This window comes from Zonotrichia leucophrys, chromosome Z (assembly GCF_028769735.1).
Source record: "Zonotrichia leucophrys gambelii isolate GWCS_2022_RI chromosome Z, RI_Zleu_2.0, whole genome shotgun sequence".
Lineage (NCBI taxonomy): Eukaryota > Metazoa > Chordata > Aves > Passeriformes > Passerellidae > Zonotrichia > Zonotrichia leucophrys.
The window spans coordinates 56,318,904-56,331,358 of NC_088200.1; the positions used below are offsets into that span (position 1 = coordinate 56,318,904).

Here is a 12,455-nt window from a genome sequence, read left to right on the forward strand (position 1 = left end):
CCTGTGGATGACAATATTGCAAATGACAAGTCTTAACAAAAAACCATATCCTTCTGCCTTAATACTGTCTCAGCTGTGATGTTGTAGCTGTCATGCTTAAGATACCAATGCAATGCACCTTCAGCCACAATATTTTCATGGTTTGGATGGTCAAAGAGTGTAACCGTGAATGCTGGCAGTCAGATGTCTTTTCTGTGGAAATGAAGTTTTTAGGTTCAGAATTCAACTCTCCTCTTCAAATTTCCTTTCTTTTCCTTCACCTTCTTTCTGATTAAAGAGCCAATAGTAGCATCTATAAACACATTAACAAGAAGAAATCTAAAAAAAAAAACAAACCAAACCACAAATTCTTCAAGGTGTATCTCAGGAGTGACATTTAATTGACAGGCTGACAAAATAAACCATGCTTTTTCATGCATCTGTCTGTCAGTTGCTACGTAATCGAACAACATTCAGGGAGATTACAGAAAATAATAGTTTTCTTCTACTCATTCTTCTACAATAATGACTGGGTGAATTAAGACAGTTATATTCTTGTCATTCTGTCTTTAACATATACACTAATTCATTCCTATTCTCTTTATTATAAAACATCACAAAAGAGTAAAAGGCCAGCCTGTGACTTCAGAAACAGGGAGTTTTACTTTCCAGGGATTGGTGATGTTCAGGGCGGAGACTGATGCATGTCAGACACTGAAAGCACTGCATTGACACTGCACAGTTAAATTTAGAAGTTCTTGTAAGAGACAAGGGCTTTGTATTCTTGGAGCCATTTGGTTTAGTTGAAGTGGTGCTTTTTAAAGAAGAACCTTTCACCACAAAACTTAGAAGAATATAAACAAATGAGGGACTTAAGGGTAAACCACCCACATTTTATAGAAACCACATCAGGAACACATCTACTAACTGTTTCAGGAGGAAGCACACTAGGATTGAGACTTAGTTACAAATCAGCAACCTCAGCCCCAAAGGACATGGCCCTAAATTTCAGGTTTGCACACACAGCACAGACCCATGAGGAGTCAGGAAGCAGAACACTGCTGCACAGCTGTTTGAAACAGGGTGCTCAGCTTTGCAGAGGATTCATGGTATCCATCCTTCTCCTGCTGGGATATGCATAATTTAGGTTGGTCTTGGGCTTTAAAAACACAAAACCTCAGATCAGTCCAGTGCTGTCAAACCAATTCTGTCCATGGCAAGTACCTAGTCAGGAACAAACCCTTCTCTGCTGGATTTATGTCAGAGCCTGAGCAAGCAAGAGTTTTCAGAACAGAACCTGTGGACTAGGACCACTGTTAACTTGGTGGGATAGGTGGCTTAGAAATCCTGCTGAAGCTCATCAAGGTCTTGGTACTTACTATCAGGAGGTAAAGGGGACTCTGGGCCCCTTTTGGTCCCCTTACATGGAAAAGTAAGTGGCAGATCAAACTAATTTTAAAAGATTTTAGAGGCATGAAGTTTTCAAATGTGTATGCCTCACATGGTAACCACATTCTAACTTTAAGTCCATTTGTCTTCAAATATGATTAAATGCTTAAGATCTGTCTGATTTCAAACATAAATGTAAACGCATACTTTATTGTACTGGGAGCTTCTGTGGCTGGGTGCTGATGAGGTGATGAGCAGAGGCATGATGTTAGAGGAGAGAAATAGAAGGTAAATTTCTATGAACCGAAAATGAAACAAGAGCAAAAGTGGATAAAAAGCAATGGATTGAGTTACGTTTCTGCTATTAGTGGCTGGATAAAGAGCCCTACAGTCCCAAACACACACAGGATTATAAATACCCAGAGAAATACTCTGTCTATCACCATAGCTACGTATTTCCAATCATCTTCCACCTGCAAGAGAATAAAAAAAGAGAAGGATAAATACATGTAATGTTACATACAGTTGACATTACGCAGTAGAAATGCCCTTTGTGCTTTTGAATGTAAGGAAGAACACACATGCAAGTCAGGAATGTGCCTGTCATGCTTATAGTTGCTCCGTTTTCACATCTCTTCAGAGGGAGCTGATTTTCTAATGGCATTTTACCACTTTTGGCTGAGAACATATAACACTGTCTGCTAGTCTGCTGAATTGTTCTAAATATTCGACTCTGAGGGCAGCTAATCCATGGCTGTGATGCTGATATTAACAAACAGGACCTGATCATGTGGTGGGTGCAGAGTGGGATGGTTTAACAGCAGGCACAGCACCACAGCTGCACATCACTAAACCCTGTTGAAGGATTTATCCGGACAGCCTACACAAGATGCAGTTTGCTATTCTGGTCTGATTTGAAACACTGTCTCACCAATCAGGCCCCACTGATTTCAGGAAACTGGACACAGGGACATGTGGAATATGGCAAAGCAAGGGTTCCAGCAAACTGCAGTGTTGTGTGCTAAGCAGGACAGAACGGATTTTGCATGGCTGAGAGACAGATCTTAGAACCACATTCAATGAAGCTGCTGTCCTTTAAACTGTACCTTGGAGCTTGTACTGCACAAGAAACACTGCATCAGAAGAACATTCACACATATAAACTAGTGACTAGTTAAGAGCTCTCTGTTGAGAGATCTTCCACTTGTTTTTTCAATTTTATTATATTTGCCTCCAAGAAAATACTGGCTTTAGGATTTTGATCATGTTGAGGGTGAGGAATACAGCAGCAGGTATTGGAGAGTATAAGTAAAATTTAAGTAGGGTAGGTTTGAAGTTGTAGACTCTGATGATGGCAATTCAGCCAGAGAAACAGATAAATAAGGTAAGACTTTTCAAGTTTGTATTTAGTTTAATGCTATCCAACCTCCCAGGGCTACTGAGAGGACAGCTATGATAGTCATTAGTGTTGGGTTGAGTGATAGGGATGTTATGCGAAAAAGAAGTTGGCCATGATAGTAACATGAACATGAATAGAAACAGGCAGGTAGTCAGGGAAGAACCTTGGAGGACTTCTGAAAATCAGACATGGAAGCTGCATTTTGCATGAAAGAGCACTCAGGAAGAACTCCAACAGCTATAAATGTTTCTGCATTTTTTAAAGGGCTTTGATTTATTTAGGACTAGTACATAACACCACCCATTTGTATATCTGGCGGAAGCAGAAGCAGCCTCCCAGTGCTTGCCTGAGAACAAATCTTGGTTTTTCCCTAGAAAGGAGATTTTTTGTAAATGAAAAGTTATGCTTCCCCTCTCTAATATGTTCTAAAAGGTAAGATACAAAGCTGCTCATGAACACACTGGACTAAGAATAAAATTTCATGAGGCAGGAGAGATTTGCAAAATGGAAATCAGCAAAATTAGCAAAAGAAGATTCCCCCTGAGCTGCATAATCAAGACAGTAAGTTATTTGCATGACTGCATGGAAAACTTCTTTTTGGGAGACCATCAGAGAAAGTAGCTGAATCAGTACATAGATATGTTTTGTGCAGCTGGCGTGATAATGAAAGCAGGGCTGAAATTTGTGAGTTAAGCAAAGCACTAAGGCCATAGGTACTAAGCAGGGCTCAGCTCAATCCCCAACCTCCTCTATGGTAAAAGATTCCTGTCTTTTGCTTCAGACTGGCATGTGCTACATTCTCACTATGAATTCAGTCACTGACTTAACTCTACTCCTTTATTCAGAAGTTTATAGATTTTGCTGTCAGATGAAACTTCTTCTGCAGGCCATAAAGAAAGGGGGGAATAAAAGTGATCTTTAGGTTTTACTGAAGTTGTATGAATTTCAACAAAATATTCTGATAGAAATAATGCATATCAACATTTCCCTTATAAAGTTGTTGTGATTTTCCATATAAATACAGCAGTACTTAAATTTAAGATGGATTTTACCATCATAGAGCATCTAAAAAAATTCAAAACCAAAACCAAAAATTCCATGACAGATCAAAGATATATATTGCATTAGTTTCTAAATACTTTTATAAATATCTTGAAGTGTCAGAGAAGTTCTGCTCCTTATGAGTTCCTGGTGTCAGAAAATCCTTTTGCAGCTTCTTTTAGTTTGTGTTTACACAGGAGGATATGGCCCCAGAATCCCTTAAATTACAGTGTGCACCATTTTCTATGATAGTAATCCCAAATAAGAAAAAAATTCATGACCTCACACAAACAACCCATTAGATGGTCTTCTTCCCCAGCAACTCGTCCTACTGCTTCTGTACCTTTAGGATTTCCTTTTTAGACTATGCCCAGCCTTTGTGGACTCCTTTGACGTTTGGGACTCACTCCAAAGGGACTCTCGAAATCAATTTCCTAAACAGGCCAAAGTCTAGCTGCTGGAGATCCAGTTCTGCTGGCACGCCTCACAACTAAACCCCAAACTGAAAACTCTATCATTCTGTGGTCGCTGTGCCCATGGCCTCCAACTGTCACATCTCCCACTAGTCCTTCTCTGTTCACAAACAATGAGTCCAGTGGGGCACCGTCCCTGGTTGGCTTGCTTCCTGTGTCAGGAAATTATCTTCCACACACTTCAGGAACCTCCTAGATTGATTCTTCTCTGCTGTTTCCCTTCCAGCAGCTTCCTGGCAAGCGCAAGTCCCTCAGGAAAGCAAGGGCTGGTGATCATGATACTTCTTCTAACCTCCTCTAGAATACCTGTTCATCCTGCCTGTTCATCCTGCCCAGGAGGTCTGTAACAGACTCCTACCAGGACAAGTGCCCTGCTGACCTAGCCCCTGATTTTACGCACAGGCACTCCACCTTGTCATCACCATTGATTTCAATACAAACAAAACCAGCCCTAAAGGGATGGTTACCTCCCTTACCTCTTTGGTTTCATTTTGAGATCTCATGTTCTCTGCGATGAACTGGACGTTGCTGATGACATCCTTCACTTCTGGAGAGTACTCCATGTGCTCTGCCATCCATCTCAGAGACTGATGGCTCAGCTGTCTTTTGGTGGTACGGAGTTCAGTTGCCTGATCACAGTGACTGCACCGCAGCTCCTTGTGCAATTTGGTGTCTTTGTGTTTGCTGTGCTTTGACTTGCCCAACTTAGTGTCCGATACTTTCTTGGTTTTTCTGGAGGTGGTTTTTTTCTGCTGTTCTAGTGGCCTCTGCATCAACAGGACTTTGGGGAGAAGGTGAAGAAAGACGGTTTTTACCCATTTGGGCATTGTGTGTGTCATTGGAGTCCTGTAATGTATATTGAGGACAAACACTGTGATGACAATTGACAGAGTCACAAATATCATTGTGAAGAGTAAATATTCACCAACTAAGGGAATTACTAAAGAGGTGGATGGGATTGTTTCTGTGATCACCAGTAAAAATACAGTCAAAGAAAGAAGCACTGAGATGCAAAGATTAACTTTCTCACCACAGTCAGATGGCAGGTAAAAAACAAACACAGTCAGGAATGAGATGAAAAGACAGGGAATGATCAGATTTATGGTGTAGAACATTGGCAACCTTCGAATATAAAAAGAATATGTTATGTCTGTGTAGATCTCTTCACAGCAGTTATATTTGATATCATGTTTGTAGCCAGAAGCATCAACTATTTCCCATTCACTATTTTCCCAAAAGTCATTCATATCTACTTTGGATCCAATGATCAAAAGATCAATTTTGGCCTTGTCATAGGTCCATGAGCCAAATTTGAGTGAACAGTTCTGATGATCAAATGGGAAAAAAGTAATATCCATAGGACAGGAGCTTTTAAAAATAGCTGGTGGGGTCCAGGTGATCATTCCATCATAGCGAAGGAGGGCTTTGGTCTTGCCTTCAACTTGAAAATCTCCCACAGCACTGGAAAGACAAATGAGGCAAAACCAAAACAATTACCATGAAAATAAAATGTAATGGGCGTTTTTATAGGAGATGCAAGGAGATATTTTTGAGAGAAAGATTCAAATGAATCAGTAAAATGGGTAAAATGAATCATCATACTTATTATACAAGACAATATCTGGTTTCCAAATTTTATCTGCTGGTACCCGAACAAATTCAATGCCATCATATTGTCTGGGATCCCATCGCAGTTTGTAGTCATTCCAAATCTGAAAGAAGAATGGACAAGGATTATAAAACTTCAAATTATCAACAAATATCTGTTTCTCAGATCTTCCCGTAAAATGACAGACTGTAATGAAGTGTAGCGTGTGAAGAAGGGGACAATGGTCCAAAAAATCATTCCAAGGAAGGCCATGACCTGGAGAAACACTAGACATGTGTGAACACTGCTCTCTTGATTGCTATTCTCTTCTCTGTGACAGGATGGGGTGCCAATTGCTATGAACTGCTGCCATGCTGAGATCTTTCCTCTGTTGTGCGACATCAGTAGAGAGCCTTGTCTGTGAAAGATTCCCTCCCCACTGCCAAGAGACAATAGGACCTTGCTGCAGCACCCCACACGTGAGAGGAGGACAGCGCCAGAGGAGACCAGCACCCCCATGTTTGGTCCACCTGCTCACGAACTGGCAGCTGCTGCCAGAAGACAGTATTTGTTCCACAGGAGTGCTGACATACCAGGTCAGGGCAGTGAGGGATGCACAGCAGCTCTCCTGCATTGCTGCCTATTGCCCTATCATGGGGCCATGCTCCACAGTCTCTCACCTATGGCAAAAAAAAGTATGGTCTCTTTTACAGAAAACTCTGCCTGGACCACAACCAGTGCCTGAAAACAAAGGTGAAAGTTAGCTATATTTTCTCAGCAGTTTAGGTCCCCTAAGAATCCTTATCTTAGTTGCGGTGTGATGTCATAGCCTGTCTCACTTATCCCGGTTCCTTCCCCAGGTGTGCCAATCACCTCTCCCTTCTCCTCCCCTGCCCCCTGCTGAGAGCTGTCCGTCAATCTTGCATTCCAGCAAGGGCATCGTGTGACTGTCGAAGTTCAAAAGATGCCTCTCAGCCCTGGGGACATTAGGTTATCCAGGTGTCACTTGTCCCCTGAGCCTTCCCCCCTCACCTGGTTGGTGGCATACCTACCCCTTCCCTCCCCCTCTCCCTGGAGTTAAAAGCCACACTGACCACGTGGTTCGTGGTTCTGTTGGAGCTGCTGCAACATTCAGAGGTCTGTGTGCCTGGAATAAAGCTCTGGATCAAACCCTCCAGCAGAACTTGATTCCTTTCCTTCCCCTCACCTAAAGCCTTTCCGCCAGAGGTAAAACTGAGTTCCTGCATGCCTGGACTTGTGCCAGGTGCTGAGCTGCAACATCCAGCCAGCCAAAGGTGTCTCTGAGGTGAAACACAACAGCCGCCACCCTTGGTCCAGCAGCAAGGGCCAGACGAGCCCTGGTATGCTCCATCTGGCAATATTGGTATTTAATTCCAATACTTATCTATGTAAAAATACTCAAAGCTATCAGGAACAATGGAGGCGTGCTCCTTCTTCTAATACATATTTTGATGGGGAATACCTAGAGTGGCATATTTAATCACTCTTTAAGGAGTACATCCAGCTCGATTTTCCAGAAGAAAACCAATAATCATGAAGGTGGAGAATATATCCCACAGGAAAGAAAGAAGATATAACTTCTAGGTAAAAAGAATGAAGAAATTACTTTTTCATTGTGGAGCTTCTCATTCATTTTTTAAATCCTTGTTACAAAACAAAAACTTATCGTATAGACATGAATTACAAGTAACACACATTTAATAATTTCAATGCAAAATGCAAGAGAAATGCAACACAGTCACTTACGTGTCTTAGCCACAAATTTGTTTCCATAATCTGATTGACTTCATCCTATAAAGAAACATAGGCATAAACAGTTTTAGTATCCTGAGATGGCCAAAATGTTTGCCCATAAAACTGGAAAACAGAACTTCACATTAACTGATAGCAGATTTTTTCTAGCATCTTTCAAGAGGTTTACACATTGTACATTGTTGTGTGCAACCCTACTGAAAAATGAATAAAACTTTACTGAAAAATCATGCTCCATAAATATCAGGTATACAGAAAGCTGCACTCTTTTGCCAGACATTTGAGTATCTGGAGAGCACACAACCTAGAATTGCTCTGACCTGTACCAAAAGAATGAGATTCTTCTTGTGGCTGTGTATTTTGTTGGATTCAGTGTCTCAAAAACTCTGATTACACAGTACAGAATTGGTTGAGATTCAAGGAAAATGACCTTTGTATCACAGTGTTTTGAATTTCTATGCAAACCTCTAGAGCAGATACACTTGACCAGCACTAAATTAGGTAGCTGCTGTACAGACACCACCTTCTTACGGTCACTTATTGCAATTGCCAATCAGTCACAAATCAGAAAGGTGATGTTTTGTTTCTTCCACATTGGCTCTGTCCTGCCCAGTATGTTTGCCCCACACCCATTTGCATTCCAAAACATGCAACATACATCCCCACCTTCATGCTTTAAAACACCACGCTTCCACTTTCCACACTTTTCCCTTACATCATTTTGAAACACATAGATTGAAAAAAATGAGAAGATTTTTCCCCTCAGGACTGCTGGGAAATGACAGTAGTCCCAAAGGAGAATTGGTCCCATGCTGGGACACACTAGGTGTCTCTGGAGTGGGCTAGCCCTGTGAAGAGAGCGAGCCTGGGCTTGAACATTTAGTGCTTCTGCCCTGGGCTCTGGAGGCTGCTACCTGAAGCAGAGGGGTTTGATTCTATAGAAGTAAGGAAATAAATCTGTGTCATTCAAACCACTTCTTCAAGCAACTGGAACAATTCATCTGACTAAAAGAACAGCAAAGGTTTCAGCAGGTGCAGGTAGAAACACATGAAATGAAAGCTAGGAGAGTTGTAGGTGTGTGCAGCCATCACAATTACATCTCCTGCTTCAGCAATTTGCATGTGTTTACAACCATCCCCAAAGCTCAGCAGTACTGTGGAGTGAGTCTTACCACATTTGTAAGCTGGGTGATGGCCAGTTCAAAATACACAGTGACAGGATCAGACACATTTTCCACGGGCCTAATGAACTGGTTGTACTGGGAGAAGAGTTTGTGAAATAACCGTTCCTCTGATTCGCAGGCTGTGGTATCTGTATTGGTAAAGACAAAGAACAGCTGAGCCAGAAAGAAGAAAAAGGGGAAAAAAGGTGCTGGATAACATACCAGTCTGTGCTATATTTCTGGACCTTGTGCTTGTGATCATGTTTAAAGCTACCAGAGCACAGAGAAGAGAGGCTGCCAGTATGGTGTCAGTTGAAAGCATCCTCCTGCAGAATGTTGGCTACTCCTTGTTTCCTCAAATAGTAAAGTAATGGCTTCAGTGGTTTTGTCTCCTAAGCTGGATTTGGCCTATGAGCCTCCATTTGGCCCACCTTGGTATGACACCAAAGGAAGGTGGTGTGAAATATAAGAAGCAGAAATGTGACAGATTTAATTTTTGTGAATCTTCCCAGTAAAACAGGGTGTTCATGAAAAGCATACCTACTTAGAAATTAAAAGCTTGATGCTGCAACTACTGTATCAAAATCTCTATCAGGTGATTAGATGACTACAATGATGCATCCTAATCTTAAACATTATGACTGAATTTTATCCTCACAATTGATATTTTCACCCTTTAGATAGCACAATTTTTCTTTGCAGAAAGTTCATTTATTAAGTTCTAAGAACAAGAAAAAAGTGAAAATATTAAACATTTCTTATAGAATAGCATGCATCTATGTAATACAGAACTGTTCTTTGGGAACAAGCAGATCACAGCTGTAACCCCTCATTAATGAAGAACATACCAGATGGCTCAGAAGAAGCAAGGTATGTGACAGGCACTGAGCTGACTCACTGCAGAGTTAAGAAGACTGCTCCTAACCTGTTACATATAGTCTAAACAGTTGTTTTCACAGTGTAAAAGGCTATACACTTTCATTTCTAAAGGAAAATATTAAATTTTATTGGCTCTGGCAACAACAGCTTAGAAGAACAATTTTCTTGAGAAACTTTGCTATTACAATTCATTACTGTATTTCAGCACCTAAAATAAAAACATTTTATAAACACAAGATTTAGAATTTCTGTCTCATGCTGTGCACAGCTCTGTTATCAAAGCTATATGATTATCCCAAAGATATTACTGATACAACTGAGGAAAAATTTGTTTTAGGACTCATTGTCATAAGTTTTTTGCATTAGTCGCAGATTTCACTAGAACACATCAGACAAGTAACCATGATAAGCCTTTATGACTGCAAATATTAAACATAGAAGGGGTTTGTACCAGGCAGCATGGTGTCTGGCACATAAATTTGCAATTTACATATCCTTCAAGGGCCTGTGGATGTGCAGATGTCCTGCAGGGAGACATCTGGTCTCAGTATGCTGCATTTTCATGATTAGACTGTCCTTCCCCTGTTCTTGAAAAAGAGATTTCACCTCTAAGGTGATACAAAGCATCCTGAAATTGCAGGGGATTATCACACTGCAAGATGAAATGCTGCCTACTGGTCACTTACATGTACGGAAAATTTTGAAAACGTGATATTTTATTTAATCCTTTCCGCGTCATTCAGAGAAGACACATGAATATGTCATGAAGTTTAGATTCTTTTATGTCATGTATTGTTTCATTCAACAGAGAACTAAAATTTTTCTTTTCAGATTTCATCATCACCACGCATAGCGCTGTGATTAGAAGTACACTACTGTGGGAACATAAAGCAAATGCATCTAAAATCATGTTTCATTTGAAATTTTCCCACTGGCTTCTTAATAGATACATGCTTTAAAATAAAGCAATTAAACCAGACAAGTATTTAGGTTTTATCCTATGGTGCTGCTTTAAAACAGTTTCTTATGCCTTACTAAGACAAGCAGTATATTTGATACACATCTTGGTCATCTGCAGAAGTGAGATTTTCAAAATAAATGTGTCCTAAATGTAAAAATCGTGCTAAACTCCATGAGAGTTGTGAACAGAAATGACTGCAGCACATTTAAAACACAGATCACAAACAATAGTGAACAATAGTTAAAGTTCTCACTTTTGAAAGTGTAAGTACTGACCATGCACATCCATAGCCTGCATTATTAAAGCACTTGCAAATTGAAGCATCAAATGAAACTACTAGGAACCCTAATCCATTTCCATTGTTTTCTAGAAATAGTTCTTCCATTAGTTATCAAACACAAATGAAGAGTTTTACATTGGAAAACTAGCATTGCTTTAGCTCTTTTCAAATACTGTTGAAGTGTGACAGATTTCAGGTTAGAAATAGCTGGTGGAAGCTTTACATTGAATTAATTCAAGAAAACAGAAGCAGAGACAGTAACTAGAAAATATTCTAGAAACTGGTATCAAAGAGAGCCTACCTTTAATCAAGGATGTGAACACGAATGCCCACACACAGAAAGCAGGGCAACACCAGCATAGCCACGTCTTAGGATGCATTGCTAGCAGCAGAACAGAGCTTGCTTTTGAGAAAAGAGGTTTGGCAGAAGGAACAAGAGGCAAGAAGACATATAACCCTCCTGGTGGTAAGCAGGCAGTAGAAGGATGGATTTCTGTTTTGCATCTGCAGCAAACTCAGCAGCCTGCTGAGCAGAGCAAAGCATTGCAGAGTTGCTTTCACTACCACTAGGCAAGGAGAGCTATGCCGCTCAGAGCGAAGGGAGTCAGGCAGCATCCTATCAGGTGACTTCACATTTCCAGTCACCCGCACCCCTGCCCCGGGGAATGTGCAAGAGTGCGGGAGAGAGAGGGAAGGCAAGACACAGGACAGCCATCATGGAGCAGGGGGAGCATTCACTCAGCCCCTCACCAAAGGGTTAAGAATTCTCATCGTGCTGAAGCAGCTGCTTTATAGCTGTTGCCCGATGATCACCTGAGTGAGTCCGTCACAATACGCAGAGGTGAAACAGCTTCATTTTCTTAGCTGAGGACTGATTCTTCAGGTGATAGAAATGGATGTTACATGGTTTTAACATGTCTACCAGAAGCCATACGAACCTTGAAATGCGCACAGCATCAAGTGATAGAATTGCTTGATAGTATTCTCAGTGAATAAATCCAAGGCAAGTAGACTTATTATTGCCATCTGACAGGGGCAACTAAGCATGCTAAATTCATTCCTGACAGTCCAGTCAGCTTACAACATCAATTCTTCTAACTTTTTTTTCCCTCATGTGTGCAGCCTCCTGTGCCAGTATGCTAGTGTGAAAACGGAGGAGCAGATTAAAGACAAAAACCCACCAGGTGCTGTTACAGGCCAAGTTCTCTGCAACAGAGTGTTACTCTTAATCACAGAAGTTAAAAAAAACACTGATCTCACAATCATTTAGAGGTTGATGCATGTTCTCTCCTCAGGTGTTAACTACACGTCCTTGCAACAGGAATGCCTGAAAAGGATCTGTAGGAAAAGGATCTGAGAAACTGAGGATCCTGTTTCTCAGGAAGGGTGAAAGGCACCACAGGTGCCATCCAGCCTCCCAGAAAGCAGCTCAGACATGGAATCTCCTTTATGCGTGCTCAATCCAGCATGATCAAGTCCGAGTGACTGGATGAATGATTTGATAAAAACAGAAAGGCTGCTGCATTTTCA

General features: G+C 41.0%; 1 protein-coding gene across 1 annotated transcript; it reads right to left on the reverse strand.

The window, feature by feature from the left end:
- Window positions 1–359: 359 nt before the first annotated feature.
- CHRNA6 (cholinergic receptor nicotinic alpha 6 subunit) lies at window positions 360–11,507 on the reverse strand. The gene is made up of 6 exons (XM_064735484.1): window positions 11,227–11,507; window positions 8,815–8,954; window positions 7,637–7,681; window positions 5,884–5,993; window positions 4,758–5,742; window positions 360–1,841 (listed from the first exon to the last, which is right to left on the reverse strand). The coding sequence occupies exons 1-6, from the start codon at window positions 11,303–11,305 to the stop codon at window positions 1,719–1,721; spliced, it is 1,482 nt and encodes a 493-aa protein (XP_064591554.1). The 5' UTR covers window positions 11,306–11,507; the 3' UTR covers window positions 360–1,718.
- Between the last annotated feature and the right edge of the window lie 948 nt (window positions 11,508–12,455).

Bases quoted from the DNA above. Each gene is read 5' to 3' on its own strand.
- CHRNA6 (XM_064735484.1), bottom strand. From the start codon at position 11,305: ATGCATCCTAAGACGTGGCTATGCTGGTGTTGCCCTGCTTTCTGTGTG. The intron at 8,955-11,226 runs GTAGGCTCTCTT...TTACCAATACAG, and splicing joins GTTCACATCCTTGATTAAAG to ATACCACAGCCTGCGAATCA. The intron at 5,743-5,883 runs GTATGATGATTC...TTGTCTTTCCAG, and splicing joins GATATTGTCTTGTATAATAA to TGCTGTGGGAGATTTTCAAG.